This window comes from Mobula hypostoma, chromosome 7, assembly GCF_963921235.1.
Source record: "Mobula hypostoma chromosome 7, sMobHyp1.1, whole genome shotgun sequence".
In the NCBI taxonomy this organism is placed as follows: domain Eukaryota; kingdom Metazoa; phylum Chordata; class Chondrichthyes; order Myliobatiformes; family Myliobatidae; genus Mobula; species Mobula hypostoma.
The window spans coordinates 141936263-141958566 of NC_086103.1; the positions used below are offsets into that span (position 1 = coordinate 141936263).

Below are 22304 nucleotides of genomic sequence, written 5' to 3' on the forward strand. Positions count from 1 at the left end.
ATTTTGCTACTGATGATTTTAAAAAATGATATCTCTTTTTGCAATAAATTTATTAGCTGCAGCCCATAGATGAGATATCTGATTTAACAGATCAAGGAACTTTGTATTTATATAATGTATAATTTTCCATTAAAAAAAAAATCAATAGACAGAGGGTAGATCTAATCCAGACACATAGTTTGTATAGCAGCGAAATTCATTTGCTAAATTGCTATTGTGCTTTGGGAGAAATCTACACATTTTCACAGAAAGTAACTTTGCTGCCAGATCTTCCATGACTGCACCTGAAAAAGAATTGGGATATATTACTGATACTTTTCAATCAGAATTTTGGTAAACTTTAACTACCTAAGCCTCATTTAACATCTAAAAACAATTTCGTCCTGACTGCTATTTTCCCTTCCTCTTCCCATTAAGTGCCACAGATGTTAAAGTGAAATACTCTCTTCACTATCCTAGCTAATACCTGCCAAATTGATAAAGTTTAGAGATATTGTGGATCAAATTTGGAAACGTTATTTGCATACCATTTACTGATCATGCAGTATTTATTAAAATTATATTACTTTAATACCTTTCAAATACTACAATGGTTGATGATTATCAGTGCCTTAATTGTGCCTAATAAGGCCAACCCTTATTCTGTCTGCTTTAGCAACATGGTACATCCACATGGCACAATGGAATGAAGCCCCAATGGTGAAAGTACAGTTGATCTTGATATGGAAAAGCTGCCTTAACAAAATACAGAACTGGTGACTTATCAATTATGTTTCTGGGATCGGAAATATAGCCAAAATTTATGACACAAAAAGAAAACAATTGAGCACTAATGGTTAACAGAAGAATCTAGTCTTATGTCACTTTCCAGCTTCTGAATCCTTTGTGTAATAGATAGGTCTTGGTGTCTGCCTTCCAACAAAAAGTGAAAGAACCAGCATTAAGTAATCTATTTGGTAAAACCCACTAAATGACACGTGAAAAGGAACTCATAAGGGATATATCAATATTAACACAAGGCATTCTCAGAAAAAGATTAGGAATGAAAGGTTGGTGCAATGTGGATCCCTCAAAATAGTAAATGAGATTTGGCAACAGTTATACCATAAATGAAAATAAAGAAATGAAAGGCATGTTGAATGGCAATACCCAAATTAACTACAAGAGTATTATTAAAATTAAGCCAGCTGGTGGTGTAGTGGCATCCGCACCAGACCTCAAGGCAAGTAGTCCCGGGTTCAAATCTGGCTGGCTCCTTTGTATGCTTTCCATCTGTGCTGGGTTAAGCATTGAGCTAGCAACTCGTAAAAAACATAGAAATGCTAAAGAAACATCAAGATTGCTGTATGATGCACTAGTGAGGTGTGGGAGGATATTAATAACTAATTAAATCATTGAAAAATCAATAGGTTTTGGACCTTTTACTATTCAATCTTGATCAAACACTGCTAACACCACATACTTTTCTATGAACTCAGAAAACCAAAAGGAGTCCACATACCAGTGCAAAGAAGAATTTTTCCTTTGGTTAGATATTTGACTGTGAGTGCTATCTTGCTGAGACACTCTTCAGAGAGATAGGGTGGATCAGCTATCACTAAATCACAACTGTGAGGATGCAGATCTTCACATAGATTCAGAGGATTGTTATAGTCGTAGAAATAAAATTCCTTTCCATAAATAGAAAACCGCCTGTCATATTCCAACAATATAGCAGAGAATTCTTCATTCCAAAGCTGCTTCAGTTTTTGATAGACACTTGGAACACTGATGCAAGCAATTCTGAATGGAAAAAAAGCAATATGAAAAAGTAGCCATGCTTCACATATCTAGAGACACTGACAAATTAAACCTCATTTCAGAAAACGCAACAGTGCAAAATCTGTATCTCAGGATTCCTCCAATGACATATTACTGTCTCCACTGAGAAAGGTAGTACAATTATGTGCCCAAGACTTTAGATTATTTAATAATTTGTACATTTTAAAGTGTTTTAAATTAAATGTCTTTTAGTAAAAATTACTTTATTATTTAAATCTATTTAAATAGTTTTTAAATGTCTCAATTTATCAGGTATATAAAAACTATTCAACTGCTTAGAACATCATGAGCTATCAAATGTTGTCAAGGTGTTCTGGGGAAAAGACTCAGTGGTACACCAGGTGAGGCCTATTCACTTGGTGTACTATTGCAGGGTCTCAATCCAAAACATAAACCATTCAATTGTCTTTATACATGCTGCTTGATCCACTGAGGTCCTTCAGAACTTTTTATTCTGTGTGGACTATTCACTTCTTGGATTCATGGGGTCTGCTCGCCTGGGTTCTTCCAGAAAAATAAGGGTAGGACTGAGGATGATAGTGTTGTTAGAAAGTTTGTGAACCCTTTAGAATTTCCTCTATTTTTGCTTAAATATGACCTACAGTGCGATCAGATTTTCACATAAGTCCTAAACCTAGATAAAGGGAACCCAATCAAATAAATAACACAAAAATCATTACTGTATACTTGTTCATTTATTTATTGAGAAAAATTATCCAATATTACATGTATTTGTTGGAAAAAGTATGTGAACCTCTAGGATTATCAGTTCATTTAAAGGGGAAATTGGAGTCTGGTGTTTCAATCAATGGGATGACAATCAGGTGTGAGTGTGGGAGCCCCTGCCCTATTTAAAGAGCGTAAACCTGGGTCTTCACTATCAAAGTCTGATCTTCACCATACAGGTTTTTGGAAGTGTGCCATGCCTCGATCAAAGGAAATTTCTGAGGACCTCAGGAAAAAAAGTTGTTGATGTTCACCAGGCTGGAAAAGGATAGAAAACCATTTCTAAAGAGTTTGGGCTTCACCAATCCACAGTCAGGCAGATGGTGTACAAATGGAGGTAATTCAACACCCTTGTTACTCTCCCCAAGACTGGTTGACCAACAAAAATCACTCCAAGAGCAAGGCGTGTAATATTCCAGAAGGTCACAAAGTAACATCTAAGGAGCCGTAGGCCTCTCTTGTATTGTTCATGAGTCTACCATCAGGCAAACACTGAATAACAATGGTGTGCATGTCAGGATTGCAAGGAGAAAGCCACTACTCTCCAAGAAGAACATTGCTGTCCGTCTAATGTTTGCCAAAGACCACATGGAAAAGCCAGGAGGTTACTGGAAGAATGCTCTGTGGACAGATGAGTCCAAAACGGAACTTTTTGGCTTAGGAGAGAAGCATTATGTTTGGTGAAAAGCAAAGACTGCATTCCAGCATAAGAACCTCATCCCATCTGTGAAACATGTCGTGGTTTGGGCCCGCTTTGCTGCCTCAGGACCAGGACAGCTTGCCATCATTGATGGAACTACGAATTCTGAATTGTACCAGCAAATTCTACAGGAAAATGTCAGGATATCCATCCGTGAAGATCGAGAAAATAGGTCATGCAGCAAGACAATGACCCTAAACACACAAGTTAGTCTACCAAAGAGTGGTTAAAGCAGAAGTTTCACATTTTAGAATGGCCGAGTCAAAGTCCTGACCTTAATCCTATAAAAATGTTATGGAAGGACCTGATGCAAGCAGTTCGTGCAAGGAAGCCCACCAACATCCCAGAGCTGAAGCAGTTTTGTAAGGAGAAATGACCTAAAATTCCTCTAAGCCAATGTGCAGGACTGATCAACAGTTACCAGAAACATTTGACTGAAATTACAAGGGGTCACACCAGTTACTGAAAGTAAAGGTTCACATATCTTTTCGAACAACAGACAATAGGTGCAGGAGTAGGCCATTCAGCCCTTCAAGCCAACACCACCATTCACTGTGATCATGGCTGATCATCCACAATCAGTACCCTTTTCCTGCCTTCTCCCCATATCCTTTCACTCCACTATCTTTAAGAGCTCTATCTAACTCTTTTTTGAAAGAATCCAGAGAATTGGCCTACACTGCCTTCTGAGGCAGAGCATTCCACAGAACCACAACCCTCTGTGTGAAAAAGTTTTTCCTTAACTCCATTCTAAATTGTCTATCCCTTATTCTTAACCTGTGGCCTCTGGTTCTGGACTCCCCCAACATCGGGAACATGTTTCCTGCCTCTACATGTAACACTGGATTATTTGTCTCAAATAAATGAACAAGTATAATGTTTTTGTGTTATTTATTTAATTGGGTTCTCTTTATCTAGTTTTAGGACTTACATGAAGATCTGATCACATTTCAGGTTATATGCAGAAAAAGAGAAAATTCTAAAGGGTTCATGAAGTTTCCAGCACCACTGTACATCCCATTAGAAAATGGAGTCCAAGGTGCACATTCAGTTCTGAGATTCACTAGCTGAAAGTGCTCCTATATCTTGAATAGCCCTGCTGGCTGAGTATCTAAAATCAAATGTGGAACATTACTAGCAAGAGAAAATCTGAAGGTGCTGGAAATCCAAGCATCACACACAAAATGCTGGAAGAACTCAGAAGGCCTGCTGAGTTCCTCTAGCATTCTGTGTGGAACATTACTAGTTCACATACCATAGCCACTCTCTGCATAAACCTTTGGAGTTATGTGTGTGCTGACCAGATGAACATTAACCCCATGACACTGCTGAAAGAGAATGCTTACCTGCCGCCACCTCCTACAGCTTCAATTGCCTCTTGGGCAAGTCGATCAGCAGTTTCATCACTGTACCAAAATTGGCTCAATTGCTATTTAAGACAGTAAGTGTAGACATAAGTGTAGGTCAGTGGTTAAAAGTGGCAAAATTCAGTCAAAAATCAAATGCCCAAATTCCATTAGTGCCCTAACCAATGTTTTATACAATGTTCAACGCAACTTCTCTTTTAAGCTTTTATGCGTATATTTCAGGTCTGACTGCACACACTTTGAAATTGTGGCATTAACACTATATTGATTTTCCTAACTCTTCTTACCAAAATGTACCATTCACACTTCTCTACAAAATGTTTTCTGCTATGTGTCTGTCCATTCTGTCAGCTGGTCTTCTCACCAGCAGCACAGTGGCTCAACAGAACTACTGCCTCACAGTTCCAGGGACGTGGGTTCAATCCTGACCTCGTCCTGCTGAAGGGTCTCAGCCCGAAACGTCAACTATACTCTTTTCCATAGATGCTGCCTGGCCTGCTCAGTTCCTCCAGCATTTTCTGCGCGTTGCTCGTGATTGTCCCATATAGCTCTAAACCTTTCCTGTCCATGTACGTGCCTAACTGACTTTTAAATGTTGTTAAGGTTCTTGCTTCAACCACTTCTTCTGGCAACTTATTCCATATACTGACCACCCTCTGGCTGAAAAAGTTGCCCCTCTCTCCCTTCTCACCTTAAACCTAGGCCTTCTAGTTCTTGATTCCCCAACCCTGAGAATAATACTGCGCATATACACCCTATGTGGTCGGGAATCTTTCGGAGGGTAGGCCTCAAAATCCCCGGCCTTGCCTGCTTTTGGCGACCGAGAAAGAGGTCAAATCCCTCGGATAGAGATGGCACTCAGTACTCGGTGTCGGACAGCTGATCAGAGGCTCGAAGTTTTCGGATGACTCAGAGTCGGATTGTGGTCGGCATGGCAGGGAGAGTTTTTCTTCCTTCTCCCGTCTGCGTGAGATGTGGGACATTTGAGAAACTTTGAACTTTACTATGCTCATGGACTTCTTCATCAAGTTATGGTATTGTGCACTGTTGTAACTATATGTTACAATTATGTGGTTTTGTCAGTTTTTTCAGTTTTGGTTTGTCCTGTGTTTTTGTGATATCACACCAGAGGAAATAATGTATCGTTTCTTAATGCATGCATTATTAAATGACAATAAAAGGGGACCACGTGTCTTCATAATCTATATACCTCTATAAGATTATCTCTCGGTCTTCTACACTCCAATGAATAAATTCCCAATTTCTATAGTTCAGTCACTCAAGTCCTGCCAAAATTGTCATAAATCTCCTCTGCATTCCTTGCAGCTAATGGCATAACGGCATCTTTCCTGCAGCAAGGTGACAAATTTTGAACATAATATTCCAAATGCAGCCCCATCAACATCTTGCTCAACTGCAACATAGCACCCCAACTTCTAAACTCAATACCCTGAAAGATACAGGCCTACATGCCAAAAGCCCTCTACACCACCTCGCCTGGTAGCACTCACACCTAAAATGATGAAATGCTTTGAGAGGTTGGTCATCACGAGGCTGAACTCCTGCCTCAGCAAGGACCTGGACACATTGCAATTTGCCTATCCCCACAATAGGTCAACGGCAGATGCAATCTCAATGGCTCCTCACACGGCCTTAGACCACCTGGACAATACAAACATCTATGTCAGGATGTTGTTCATCGACTATAGCTCAGCATTTAACACCATTATTCCCAGAATCCTGATTGAGAAGTTACAGAACCTGGGCCTCTGTACCTCCCTCTCAATTTCACAATCTGTGTGGATTGGTAATTATTTGTCCTCCTCACTAATGATCGACACTGGTGCACCTTAGGGGCATGTGCTTAGCCCACTGGTCTACTCGCTCTATACTCATGACTATGTGGCTAGGCATAGCTCAAATACCATCTATAAATTTGCTGATGATGTAACCATTGTTGGCAGAATCTCAGATGGAGCTGAGAGGGCGTACAGGAGCCAGATATACCAACTAGTGGAGTGGTGTCACAGCAACAACCTGGCACTCAACGTCAGTAAGACGAAAGAGCTGATTGTGGACTTCCGGAAGGGTAAGATGAAGGAACACATACCAATCCTCACAGAGGGATCAGAAGTGGAGAGATCTGTGTGTCAAGATCTCTGAGGACCTAACCTGGTCCTAACATATCAACGCAGCTATAAAGAAGGCAAGACAGTGACTGCATAAGGAGTTTGAAGAGATTTGGTATGTCAACAAATACACTCAAAAAATTCTATAGCTGTACCGTGGAGAACATTCTGACAGGCTGCATCACAGTCTGGTATGGGGGAGGGGGCTGCTGTACAGGACCAAAAGAAGCTGCAGAAGGTTGTAAATTTAGTCGGCCCCATCTTGGTTACTAGCCTACAAAGTACCCAGGACACCTTAAAGGAGTGGTATCTCAGAAAAGCAGCGTCCATTATTAGGGACCTCCAGCATCCAGGGCATGCCCTTTTCTCACTGTTACCATCAGACAGGAGGTACAGAAGCCTGAAGGCACACACTCAATGATTCAGGAACAGCTTCTTCCCCTCTGCCATCCAATTCCTAAATGGACATTGAACCTGTGAACACCACCTCAATTGTAAATATATATTATTTCTGTTTTTTGCATGATTTTTAATCTATTCAATATACATATACTATAATTGGTTTATTTATTTATTTTCTTCTTCTTCTTCTATATTCTACATTGAACTGCTGCTAAGTTAACAAATTTCACGACACATGTCGGTGATAATAAACCTGATTCTGATGTCTACCTGCAACACCACTTTCAGGGTAACATGTACTTGTGTTCTAATGTCCCTCTGTTTTACAAAACAACCCAGTGTCCTACTTCATTCACTTCTAAAATGCTACTCTTATTTGTCTTCCTAAAATGCAACACCTCACACTTATGTCAAAAGAATGATCAAAGATTTTGGATTTATGATCAAATGTTCAAAGAATATACAAAAATATTTTGAGGAGCAGAGCATGAATAGATTTATAACATTAAAACATTAGTCGTCAAAAGATTTACAATAAAAGAGGAAGCACCTTATATAACACAAAGTAGATACAATCTGTCTCCCTTTGTCCATCATTTGATACACTGTTATTCATCTCCACTCTTCTACTCATTCCCAACAATTCTCTTCATTTGTCAACAAATATCCAATTCCATTTTGAATGTGTTTCCACCACCCTTTCAGACAACGCCTCCCTAGTCATGATAATTCACTGGGGGAAAACATTTCTCATCATCTGATTCCTGTTCTTTTTTTAATCAACTATCTTAAAGCTGTGCAACTACTATATTTAATGGTATTAATTCTACTCATTCACCTATACTAAAAGTTTTTGCCTACCTACTCCAGCAATAATCTCAAAACTTTTTAGAACTTCTGTAACCTTTCCAGTAAATGACTTAGCTTGAGGTAGAAAAATCCCACCTTGTCTAGTCTCTTCACTTATATTGGTAAATCTATCACAACTTTTCATCCTTTCTAAAACTAAGTTCCTGAAATTGGGCAGGTCCTTCACAAAAAATCTTTAGAATGCATTCCTTGATTGCCTGGAGTCAACAGACATATTCTGGGTCAAGATTAATGGGAATAAATAGTATGGCTCTCTCTCTCTCTTAATATTATAAAATGATTTAGTATCATAAGCTTTCCCTCAACAGTGAGCCTGGTTGAGGAACCACTAGTGAAGCCATAATTCACATTTTGCAGGTAGCAATTGCCTGAACTGATTCCATTGCCAAAAATATAAAGATTTCCATGCCATCATTTGCATTGGATTGAAATTGATGTTGGTTTATATTACCATCACATAAGGAACAGTGAAAAACTTGTCTTGCATATGGTTCTTACAGATTAATTCAGTACAGAGTTCACCGATGTAGTACAAGGTGAAACACTATATAACCATATAACAATTACAGCACAGAAGCAGGCCATCTCGGCCCTTGTAGGCCGTGCCGAACTCTTACCCTATCCTATTCCCACTGACCTGCACTCAGCCCATAACCCTCCGTTCCTTTCCTGTCCATATATCTATCCAATTTAACTTTAAACGACAACATCGAACCTGCCTCAACCACTTCTGCTGGAAGCTCATTCCACACAGCTACCACTCTCTGAGTAAAGAAGTTCCCCCTCATGTTACCCCTAAACTTTTGCCCTTTAACTCTCAACTCATGTCCTTTTGTTTGAATCTCTCCCATTCTCAATGGAAAAAGTCTAACCGTGTCAACTCTATCAATCCCCTTCATAATTTTAATAATTAATCACTAATAGAAAGTAAAATAAAGTGCAACAGCTTGAGACAGTTGGTTTCAGTGGACTACTACTACTGCACTGATGAGTTTAGATAGAAGTTTTTTTTGCGTATATGCACATATATCAGGCAACTAGACTGGAGGACTGGAAAAACAAGCTTTTTAGGGTTTAAGAAAGTATGAAAAAAATCAGTTTCCAATCCATGTTTCAATTTTAGTTAAAATAAAATTTATAAAATTAATCATTTACTCTGAATAAAACAATACTTATTGTTACAGAAATTACAGGAAAAAGTAAATTCACAATCCAACCACATTGTGTGATAATCCTGTATAGCATTCTGCACATAACAATTTAGTTTCTTTTAGTTTGAAAAGAAACGTTGGTCTAGGTGAATCAAATTCTCTGCAATCCATTACTAAACTTTTAATAAAGTCCTCAAATCAGATACTACCTACTCTTCTGCACTGATTGTTTAAATAGGGACGATGTTTCAGGAAAAGGTAGGGCACAAAATAATCACCAGTGCTTTACCCAGTTCTCCTCTACAGATCCAACATGATAGTTATTGCCCTCTGTACATTGCCTCTTCTGCTGATCCAGATAAAACTCCTGCAGGGCAGCCAAAGTGTGGGCTGACAATTGTACTTCATCATCATCATCACTCTCTTTCATGCTGAAGACAAATTATCCTGGAACAAATCAAAGGATATTCACAACACAGACAATACATGCACTATTAACAGAAACACCCGTTGGTAAAGTGCCAATTCTTTTCCATAGATACAGTTGACTTATAATTAGGATGCTACTTCAGCCTATAGAAAAATGTTTTAAAAATTCTTGAGGGGGACAGTTGGTAGAGGGGTTTATAACTAAACAGATATCCCTTTGATCTCAAACAGTGCTGAATGTGCCGACCTCAAACAGAACTGCAGATGGTGCACTAATAAGGATTGCTTTCAGTGTACTTCAGCTATGGAGTGAAGGGAATCTGTTGCTTCTCTAGTTACTAGGTGTCAGATAATGAAAGGAAAAACCTTAATTATGATGCTTCCACAAATAGAAAAGCAATACACACTATATGGTAATACACAAGACTGGAGAACTCAGTGTCAGTAGAACTGAACTTTTTAGCCAGTCATAAAGAATGTGTGGGGGAGGGAAAATAATTTTATCCCATATACAACTCACACTTCATCAATTGTTAGTCAAACAGAATTGCACTCATCACAACACTTAATACTTGCAAGTTTAAATCATTATTGGTGTTTCCTTACATTTCTCTAGTTTACTGTAGAGAGATTCTTTAAAAAATTATTAAAATGAAGTTGTAAGTATTCAAAAAAAATCATAGTATCTGAAAGAAGGAGATCAATCAGGGAAGGAGCAAGCTGGGTTGGTGGGAGACAGAGAGAGAAAAAGAATCTAAGTGTAGAAGAGAGGGGGAGACCGTCCAGGAAGAGACAGGTGAGAAGTGGGAAAAAGAGACAGTGGGGTAGAGAGAGAGGAGGACAAAGACAGGAATAGCAAAAACTCTAAGTAATGGACCAAAGACAAAATGCCAAATATTGCTAAGACTGGGGGGAGAACTTTGTTTGCATCAATGAGGTTATAGTATTAGTCACGTACACTTTTTGAATTTTTAGCTTAAAGGTCAGGCCTAAAATACAACCAATTCCTAGCAAAAGACTCATTTATTACTGATAGAAATACGTCTGTAGGTCGCTCAATATATTAGTACTTTAAAAAAAATAGCTGGTACCATGAAGTGCTATTACTTATGCATCAATTCTTGCCTATAAATGATGAAAATCTGATAGCAGAAAATGTTGAAAACACCCAGTTGGTTGGCAGTAACTGTGAAAAGAGAAACAGAGTTAATGTTTCAGTTCAAAAACTCAACAGATTCTGATGAAGGATCTTCAACGTGAAACATAAATTCTGTTTCCTTTTCAACTAATGCTTTATGGTCTGCACAATGTGTTCAGCATTTGCTGATTTTGCATGCTTATATTGCTTCATTTTATACATTTTAAGTTCCATTCCACAAACTGTGCAATGATGCCAGGAAACTTTTTTCTCATGTATCTCTACATTAATTGCTTCTTCAAAACCAATCATCACATAACTATCCCGCTGACCAGTGCCTTGCAGTCTTTCTACTTCCTCATGTTTTTCTTGTTGGAAAAGCTTTGAAACCAAGGTACTATGCCAGTGATCAGATCATCCTGCACCTTGCTTCTTGAAACCAGATCATAACAAAGGACATCGTAGATTTGGCCTACTGCTTTGTTTGCTGTGATGGTTGAGGGATAATAACTGTTACTGAAACTGCTGATGTGAGTCCTAAGGCTCCTGTACCTTCTTCCTGATGGCAGCTGCCAGAAGAGAGAATGTCCTTGGTTGTGCGAGTCTCTGATGATGGATGCTGCTTTTCTGCAACACAGTGCTTTGAGTAGATGTGCTCAATGGTGGGGAGGGCATTACCCGTGACTGACTGGGCCATATCCACTATTTTTTGTAGGATTGTCTGTTCAAGGGTATTGGTATTTCCATACCAAGGCTGTGATGCAGCCAGTCAATATTCCCTCCACCATACATCTATAGAAGTTTGTCAAAGTTTTAGGTGTCATACCAAATCTTTGCAAACTTCTAAGGAAGTAGTGGCGCTGCTATGCTTTCTTCATAATTGCATTTACATGCTGGGCCAAGGACAGGTCCTCAGAGATGATAACACTGAAGAATTTAAAGTTGCTGACCCTCTCCACCTCTAATCCCCTGATGAGGACCGGCTCATGGACCTCTGGTTTCTTCCTCCTGGTAAATAACTAGTTCGTGGATCGTGCAGACGTTGAGTAAGTGGTTGTTGTGACACCGCTCATCCAGATTTTCAAACTCTTTCCAATGTGCTGATTCATCACCACCTTTAATTCGACCTATGACACTGGTGTCATCAGCAAACTTGAATATGGCATTGGAGCTCTGCTTAGTCACACAGCCATACGTTTAAAGTAAGTAGAGCAGGGGGTTAAGCACACTATCTTGTGGTGCATCTCTGCTGTTGGAGATCGTGGAGGAGATACCGTTGCCAATTCGAATTGACTGGGATCTGTAAGTGAAGAAATCACAGATCCAATTGCACACAGAGGTATTAAAGCCAAGATATTGGAGCTTATTGATTAGCTTAGAGGGGATGATAGTATTGAATGCTGAGTTGTAGTTGTTAAAGAGCATTCTGATGTATGCATCTTTGCTGTCCAGATGTTCCAGGTTGGAGTGAAGACCCAGTGAGATGGCATCTGCTGTGGATCTGTTGCTCCAGTAGGAAAATTGGAGCAGAACCAAGTCGCTTCTCGGGCAGGAGTTGATATGTTTCATCACCAATCTCTCAAAACACTTCCTCATTGTGGATCTAAGCACTACTGGATGATAGTTATTAAGGCAGATTACTACGTTCTTTTTAGGCACTGGTATAATCGAAGCCTGCTTGAAGCAGGTGGGTACCTCAGACTGCCAAAGTGAGAAGTTAAAGATCTCAATGAACACTACAGCTAGCTGATCAGCACAGGTCTTTAGTATTTGACCAGGTACTGGTCTGGGCCAGATGCTATTCATGGTTTCACCCTCCTGAAGGTTGCTCACACTTCGACCTCAGAGACTGAAATCACAGGATTATCACAGTCTGCGGGAGTTTGTGATGGTTCCTCCAGTTTTTAACAGTCAAAGCAAGTACAGAAAGCATTGAGCTCATCCGAAACGAAGCCCTGTTGTTGCCTATGTCGCTGGATTTAACTTTATAAAAGTTGATAGTATTCAAGCCCTGCTACGACTGTTGAGCACTCTTTGTTGATTCAAGTTTAGTCTGGAATCACCCATGAGATAGCTTTCCGAACATTGAACCTGGATCTCTTGTAACTTGCTTGGTCACCAGACTTGAATGTCTCTGACTTGACCCTCAGCAGATTGCAGACCTCATGGTTTACCCAGGGCTTCTGGTTAGGGATGACCCTGAATGATTTTGTGGGGACACACTTGTTTACACTATTTTAATAAAATCTGTGCCAACCATGGTGTATTTATTCAGACCCATAGACAAGTCCTTGGGCACAGCCCAATCCACTGACTCGAAGCAATTCTGAAGACGCTCCTCTCTCTCCCGTGACCACCTCTTGTTGTTCCGATCTCTAGAGCTTTGCTCTTTAGCCTCTGTCTGCATGCAGGTAGATAGGAGAAAGACAGCCAAGCGATCAGATTTCTGGACATGGAATGGTAGGTATTCCTTATCTTAGTATAACAGTGGTGTAGTATGTTGGGACCTCTGGCACTACAGGTTATATGATGATGGTAATTGGGAAGGGTTTTTTTTAAACAAGCCTGATTGAAGTCCCTGACTATGATTTGAAATGCATCGGGATGGACTGTTTCTTGTTTGAAGACGGCATCGTACAGTATCTCAAGCGCTTCATTATAGTCAGCCGCTGGTGGTATGTAAACTGCAGTCAGTATTATGGAGGAGTACTTCCTTAGTAAATAGACTAGAAAGTACTTGACTGTTAGGTGTTCAAGATTGGGGAACAGAAATTCGTCACATCGGAGTACCACTGAGAGTTTACCACTGAGAGTTTATCTTGAAACAAACACCTCCACCATTTGCCTTTTCTAAATCAGCTGTTCGGTTCATTCTGTGAATAGAGAAGCCTTCAGATGTGAATGCTATATCTGGTATGCTGGAAGTAAGCCATGTCTCAGTCAAACATAGAACACAACAATCTCTCATTTCCCTCCGATACTGCAATTTTGCCCTCAGATCCTCAGTTTTGTTTTCCAGTGACTGCACATTTGCTAACAAGATGCTGGGTAGTGTGGGTCTCCTCTCTGTGTTTCATCCTGGCTTGAAGCATCCCCCTCCTGCCTTGCTTCCAGCCATGGTCATGAACCTTCATCCACTTAAAGGAAATGTAGCTGCTTGCTTGAGAGTTAAGTCTGCTAAGTCCTTCATAAGATTGTGAAATCTGTATATCATTATGTCGATTTAAAAGTACATTGCTTAAAGGGAAATTATATGCAACAGATTGCATGGAGAGTAAATCAAAAGAGGCATGTTAAGAAATATTGTACGTTGCCCACAGAATGTCGCTGTGGTTCACCTATTCTACCTTCTACATAAATTGTGATTTAACTTAATTTCTATTAATATGTTTAATGATTTACATATTTTTCCAAAGAGCTGTGATCAACAGAAATATTTAGAAAGTCTCAAGAGTTTTCCCTCAACACATGCTGCCTGAAGCCATCATGAAGGCCTGTGAGCGAATTCCATCACCTGCAGTCCGTACAACTCTCAAGTGATGAGACAACTAGGGTGTTGAGGGCCTTGCACAAATGGCAAGTGCAATTGATCATCCCATGAAAGGCAAACACAAGTGCAAATAATCTAGTCAGTTGTCTGACACATGACCTCTCTATTCTTTTAGGTAGAGACATAAGAACCAATGGCACTATTTTGAATTTTGCCTAATAACTTGACCAATAATTCTTTCTCTTTCAATACGACAAAAAATTATATTGGTCTTTGTACAACAGCGTTCAAGAAAGCTTGATATGAATTGATTAGCAGCTACATTTCCTACATTACAATAATAATATTTCATAAGTTTGTCACTGGGTGAGGTAATGAGAAGCATTTTATAAATACCTAGGCTATGGGAGCATACAGAAGTTCAGCAATTATATTGACAGGTACAACCAAGTTCTGCTTTAACCGTCAGTCATTCAACCCTATACATGCATACATCTAAACAAAACAGCATTCCTCCAGTGTCAGTACAGTGCATACAACCTCACTCTGCACACATAGTTACAACAGCACATACAGCCACAAAAAGTAATATTAGCACAAGTCCCTGAGTGGCATGACCTCAAGATTAATCGTGCACAGAATGTTGTCCAGTCCAGAGCCACATTTCTGCAAGAACAAGCACACAGTAGTTCCTCACCTCGTGCTGGGTTAGCCATCTCAGAAACTACCAACCTGTTCATCTGCTTCTGCCTGTGTCCTATCAAAATGTCATACTCTACATATGGCAAAGTATGAGGGTCTCATTTTAGTCTCACTAGATACCTTACAGCCTATGAATACAGAGTGGATTTAAGTCACCTGCATCTCTGGTGTTCACTTAAGGAGAAAACAACGATCTCCATTCTTCCATCCCCACATGATTTTATTGACTTCCACTCGCAACCACAGTAGATTCAACACCTACCCTTTCACCTTTTTGCTTCAAACTATTCAGAAACTCAAGAGTCTTTCCTGATGAAGTAGCCATTTGCACTTCCAATCTAGTGAACCACATTTAGTGCTCATAATATGGCTTCATCTACCCTGGTGAAATGAAACACAGACTGGGTGAAGGCATTGCAGAGCACTCACATCCAGCTGCCTGCCTCATTAATTCCCCACACCATTTGGTCTTTTTTGTCTGTACCTCTGTCACTGTTACACAAAATTTAATGTTAATGTAATGTCAGTTCACCTTCAATCCAAACATAATGTAGTCTTCAGGACTCAACAATGAACTATCCAACTTTAAATAATTCCCTCTTTCTTTCTGTGTCAGAACCGTTACCCCCGCACCCCTCCCCATCAGGCAGAAGATACAAAAGCCTGAAAGCATGTTGGAACAGGCTCAAGAACAGCTTCTATTCGGCTGTAATCAGACTCTTGACCTCACAATCTACCTTGTAATGATTTTGCACTTGCAATACCTGCAATACACTTCATCTATACCACTTTGTTCTTCATTGGTATTGCTTTTCCCTTGTACAACCTCAATGCACTTCAATATGATGAAACAATCTGATTGGATGGCTTGCAAATTAACATTTTTCACTGCTTCTTGTACATGACAATAACAAACCCATTTGCGAGCCACATCGCTCCCCTTTCTCGATCTCTCTGTCCCCACCTCTGTGGACAAACTGTCTACCAATATCTTTTATAAACCTACCAACTCCCACAGCTATCCAGACTATACCTCTTCCCAACCATCTCTAGTAAAAAAAAAAGCCACTCCCTTCTCTCAGTTCTTTCATCTCCGCTGGATCCGTTCCCAGGATGAGATTTACTTTTCCAGAAATATCAGCGATGTCCTTCTACTTCAAAGAATGGGGTTTTCCTTTCTTCACCACTGGTGTTGTCCTCTCCCACATCTCCTCCATTTCCCAGACATTTACCCTCACCCCATCTTCCGCTGCCTTAACAGGGATGGAGTTCCTCTTGTCCTCATTTAACACCCCATGAGCCTCCACATCCAGCACATCGCTCTCCACAATTTCTGCCCTCTTCAATGTAATCCTACCACCAAACACATCTTTACTTCCCCACCCCACTCTGCTTTCCACAGGTTCACTTCCTCCATGATTCCCTTGTCCATTCATCCCTGCCCACTAATCTCTCTTCTGGCACTGATCTGTGCAAGCTAAAGAAGTGCTACTCATGCCCATTCACCTACTCCCACACCTCCATTCACAGCCCCATTAGTTCTTCTAGGTGAGGCAACACTTCACTGGCACAGCTGTTGGGATCATCTACTGTATCTGGAGCTCCTGATGCGGCCTCTACATTGCTGAGAACCAATGTAGATTGAAGACTGTTTTGTTGAGTACCTTCACAACATCCAACAAAGGCAGGATTTCCCAGTGGCCAATCATTTTAATTCCAAAATCCCATTTCCATTCTAATGGCCTCCTCTACCGTCACAATGAGGCCACTCTTAGATTGGAGGTGCAACACCTCACATTATGTCTGGGTAACCTCCAATCTAATGGCATGAAAACCAATTTCTCTAATTTCTGGTAATTTACCCTTTCCCTATCATCATCATTCTCCTCCTCCCTCTCTCAGATTCCTTCTTTTCCAGGCTTTTATCTTTCCCACTCATCTGGCTTCACCTATCACTGTCTAGCTGACACCTCCCCCACCTTCTTATTCTGACTTCTTCCCAGACCTGATGAAGGGTCACAGTCCAAACTATCAACTCTTTATTCCCTTCCATAAGTACTCTCTGACTGCTGAATTCCTCCAGCATTTGAATGTGTTACTTTGGATTTCCAGCATCTGCAGAATCTCTTGTGTTTTCAACTTATCAGTCATTTCTACTTCCCATCATTTTAGTCCCTTTTTTAAAAACATTGTCTTACCTGCTGGGCATATCTCATAGCCTTCCTTTTAGCAAGAGATTGCACAAACAAAATTATCTAAAACGCTAACAACAGGAATTCTGCAGATGCTGGAAATTCAAGCAACACACATCAAAGTTGACCCAGGACTAAGGGTCTCGGCCTGAAATGTCGACTGCACCTCTTCCTACAGATGCTGCCTGGCCTGCTGCGTTCACCAGCAACTTTGATGTGTGTTGTTATCTAAAACGCTGCTTGGTTGACACATTGTGTCACCTGGCCTCACCACATGCTCTACCATTGGTCCCCTGCCTTGCTTACTGCCTAACACTAAAACTCTTCTCCATTTCCAATTCCACAGGGGATTCGTAATCAGTTGAAAGTTTTCTGTTGTAACATACACAAAATGCTTGGGGAACTCAGCAGGCCAGGCAGCATCTGTGGGAATAAATCAACAGTCAAGGTTTCGGGCCGAGACCCTTCATCAGGACTGGAACGTTTTCCGTTTCTGTTCCAATGGCCAGCAAACCTGTAGCCACGCCAACGCGGAGCAGGCGCAGCCCTAGTTATATAAAACGGATATATATATTTTTTTACTTTGGTCACATAAACTGACATTAATTGTTTCACCAGCTCAGGATAACGGAATTAAATGAAAGGCGGTTCTGACCCCACTTACCGATCTGCAGACTGGTCCCCTCGGCGGCTAACCTTTGAACTCTAACCCAGCAGCGCGTCATCAGACATCGGGCCAGGTGATAGGCCGAACGCTGAGGGCCAATGGGCTCGGAGCAGTCCCGCAGATGGTTGTTAGGGGCGTCGGAGCCGAGGTGTTAACTTCCTCTCGCTGCAGTCTGGACCTCTGGCGGATTTACAGCGTTTTCTTCAATTCGCGACTTATAGCCTTTTATCGGTGCGTTTTCGAGGAGAGTTAATGGCCCTGAAGTAGAAGCGAAAATAAAAGTTTTAAATCGAAGGCTTCTCCTTATACATCATTTCAGAATCAGGTTTATCATCGGCATGTGACGTGAAATTTGTTAACTTAGCAGCAGCAGTTCAATGCAGTACATAATCTAGTGGAGAGAATAATAGTAAATAAAATAAAACAATAATAATAAAGTAAATCAATTACGTATATTGAATAGATTTTTTAAATCGTGCAAAACTGTATATCGAAAAAAGTGAGGCAGTGTCCAAAGCTTCAATGTCCATTTAGGAATCGGATGGCAGAGGGGAAGGAGCTGTTCCTGAATCGCTGAGTGTGTGTCTTTATGATTGTGAGGTTAAGCACAGCTCCAATGCCATATAAGATTCCTGATGACATGACTGTCATTGGCCAAATTAAAGGTGGTGACAAATCAGTATAGTGGAGGGAGCTTGAAAATCTAGCTGTGTGGTGCCAAAACAACCACCCCTCACTCGGTGTCTGCAAGACCACGGAGATGATTATTTACTTAAGGAGGAGGAAAGCAGGGGTCCATGAGCCAGTCCTCATTGGGGTGGTAGTGGGGGTGTCAGAGGTGGAGAGGGTTAGCAACTTTAAATTCATTGGTGTTAATTTTTCAGAGGATCTGAACTGGGTCCAGCACACAATTGCCAATGTGAAGAAAGCATGGCAGTACCTCTGCTTTCCTAGAAGTTTGTGATGTTTTGATATGTCATCTACAGTGGTGCTAGAAAGTTTGTGAACCCTGTAGAATTTTCACAATTTCTGCATAAATATGACCCAAAATGTGATTAGATCTTCACGTAAACTTTAAAGCTAGATAAAGAGAACCCAATTAAATAACACAAAAATGTTATATTTGTTCATTTATTTATTGAGAAAAATGATCCAATGTTACATGTATTTATTGGAAAAAGTATGTGAAGCTTTGCTTTCAGTAACTGGTGTGACCCCCCCCCCAAACAGAAATATCTTCAACCAAATGTTTCCAGTAATCATTGATCAGTCCTGCACATCGGCTTGGAAGAATTTTAGGCCATTCCTCCTTTAAAAAACTGCTTCAACTCTGGGATGTTGGTGGGCTTCCTTCCATGAACTGCTTGCTTCAGGTCCTTCCACATTTCTATAGGATTAAGCTCAGGACTTTGACTCAGCCATTCCAAACCATGAAATTTCTTCTTTTTAAAACATTCTGTTCTTGATTTACTCTTGTCCTCTGGATCATTGTCTTATTGGATTTTCCAACTTATATTAAGCTTCAGGTGACAGACTGCCAGCCTGAAATTCTCCTGTAAAATGTCTTGATACAATTGTGAATTCATTGTTCCCTCAACGATTGCAGACTGTCCAGGCCCCGAGGCAGCCCCACACCATGATGCTCCTTCCATCATGCTTCATATTTGGGATAAGGTTTTGATATTGTTGTGCAGTGCCCTTTTCCCTCCAAACATAGCAATGTGCATTTCTGCTGAAATATTCAACTCTGGTCTCATCTGTCCACAGAACGTTGTCCCAGAAGTGCCGTAGAATATCCAGGTGGTCTTTTGCAAACTTGAGATGTGCAGCAATTTTTTTTTTTGGAGGGCAGTCGTTTCCTCCTTGTCCTTCCACAAACACCATTCTTGTTCAATGTTTTTCTTATAGTGGACACATGAACAGAAACTTTAGCAAGCCCTAGATATTTCTTCAGGTCTTTTGCTGTTACCCTTGGGTTCTCTTTCACCTCCTTCAGCATTGCATGTTGTCTTCTTGGTGTGATCTTTGCAGGATGCCCACTCCTAGGGAGAGTAGCAACAGTACTGAGTTTCCTCCATTTGTAGACAATTTCTTATTGTGGACTAATGAACACACTCAAGTCCATAGAAATGCTTTTGTAGCCTTTTCCAGCTTCATGCAAATCTACAGTTCCAAGGTCCTCTGAAAGTTGTTTTGATCGAGGCATGGAGCACATAAACGGTTCTTGAGAAGAGCAGGCTATCAGTAACCTGTGAGTGTATCTTTTTAATCGGGCAGGGCACCTTGACAACCCACACCTCCAATCTCATCTCATTGATGGGAACACCTGACTCCAAACAGCTTTTGTAGAAGGCATTACCCCACAGGTTCACATACTTTTTCCAGCAAAATCATGTAATATTGGATCATTTTTCTCAATAAATAAAAAAAACAAGTATGTTTTTTGTGTTATCTATTTAATCAGGTTCTCTTTATGTAGCTTTAGGATGTCCATGAAGGGCTCACAAACTTTCTAACATCACTGTAAAGCTTTGACAAACCTCGATAGATGTTTGGTTGAGAGTATATTGACTGACTACATCAAGGCCTGGTCTGGATACACCAGTTCCCTTAAATGTTAATATGATTATGAAGACACGTAGTCCTCTTTTATTGTCATTTAGTAATGTATGCATTAAGAAATGACACATGTAATAAATATCGAGAACATGAGATGAAGAGTCCTTGAGAGAGAGTCCATAAGTTCTAGGAACAATTCACAAGAAGTAGCTGATATGGTCCAGTCCATCACGGGTAGGGCCCTGCACACAACTGAGCACTGTTGCAGGAAAGCAGCATCCATCAGCAAGGACCCCCAGTATGAAAAGTATGCTCTCTTCTCGCTGCCGCCATCAGGAAGAGGGTATAGGAACCCCAGGACCCATACCACCAAGTTCAGGAAGTTATTACCTCTCGATTGTCAGGCTCTCGAACCAAAGGGGATAACTTCATTCACCCCATCACTGAACTGTTCCTACAACTTATGGACTCATTCTCAAGGATTCTTCATCTCATGTTCTTGATACTTATTGCTTATTTATTATTTTTCTTTCTTTGATGTGATGTTTATTAATTCTATTGTGATTGGCCACAAGGAAATGAATCTCATGGGTTGTAAAACTTGTTCCATTTGTAGAATGTCCTTACGTCCAAATTCTGAATTTAATATTATGAAGGCTGTTTATATTTTTATTGAGATATAGTGTGGAATAGGTCCTTTGAACCGAACAATCCAACAATCTCTGATTTAACCCTAGCCTAATCATGGCACAATTTATAAAGACCAATTAACCTACTAACTGGTCTGACTTTGGACTGCAGGAGGAAACCAGAGCACCCATAGAAAACCCTCACATTTCATGGGGCAGACGTACACACTCTTTACAAATGACATTCAAATTGAACTCTGAATTTTGATGCCCCAAGCTGTAATAGCGTCATGCTAACAGCTACCATAAGTGCCCTTGATGTTTATGGGTGTCCATAAATCGGGTGTTCGTAACCTGGGGACTAGCTGAAAATTAAAGGAAATTACATTTAGCAGCAGCCTAATTAGCATAAGTAGACTTTGTGTTTGCCTGGATTGGTCAGCTTTGATTTAGTAACATCATTCTCACGTCAAGTCGAGTTGACACTCAGCATCGTGCTTTAAGATACAATTCAGTACAACAATACAGTATTAGAGATCCCTCACCTTGACACTGTTTCAGTTGTTAATATATCTGCAAATATTTAGTAATAATTTTAATCAAAAACAGATTGTTGAAAGTTCCAATTATCAACTGAGTTATCATTCTAATGATTGGTATTTAATGAGTTTGAATAAACATGTATTTAAACTAATTTTGACAATCATGGGATTAGCAAAATTGTAATACTTCTTGCTTGAAGTGAATTTGAATATTATCTTCCAACGGTCCCAGTAAAATTACTGTTACTTACAATGTATTTGGTTCCCAAAGTTGAAAGATTTTGACTTACTGAATAGCAGCATTAATGGTTCATTACAGAAATTTGTTGATTTTTTAAAATATTCTACGGTGCAAATATTGAAAAAGGGAATTTGTTGTCTCCACATTCACTACAAGAGATTATGAATTATTATTGGTGATACAGAGGATTCCAGTTAATTGGGCCATCGGTTAATTGGGGCAGCTGCTTATTTGGGACAACTCTTTGAAAGAGCAAAAACTAAGTCGAGAAATAGATGGGATTCACTGTTTACTTGGGAGACTATGCTGCTTAATTTGGACAGAAGACTGTCAGACACCATACCCTGCTTAGAGCAAACAATTTTTAAGGAGCATAGGTTCTGGATGCTGGCATTAAAAAAAAAATCAGCAATTTTTGTCACTAATAGTTGGCAAGAAATAAGCAGTAAGATCATTCAAAACTGTTTTGCTCACTGCAGTTTCAAGTATTATTCAGGTTCTGAGATGCCAGTAATGACAGAGTTTGAAAATTAAACTATTTTACTACTT

At 40.1% G+C, this 22304-nt stretch overlaps 1 protein-coding gene across 1 annotated transcript; it reads right to left on the bottom strand.

Moving 5' to 3' along the window:
- Window position 1: 1 nt before the first annotated feature.
- Window positions 2-17841, bottom strand: eef1akmt1 (EEF1A lysine methyltransferase 1). Its single transcript, XM_063054178.1, has 5 exons — window positions 17782-17841; window positions 9456-9613; window positions 4594-4676; window positions 1502-1782; window positions 2-284 (listed from the first exon to the last, which is right to left on the bottom strand). Exons 2-5 carry the CDS (start codon window positions 9594-9596, stop codon window positions 142-144), a joined length of 648 nt encoding a protein of 215 aa, XP_062910248.1. The 5' UTR covers window positions 9597-9613; window positions 17782-17841; the 3' UTR covers window positions 2-141.
- Window positions 17842-22304: the final 4463 nt, after the last annotated feature.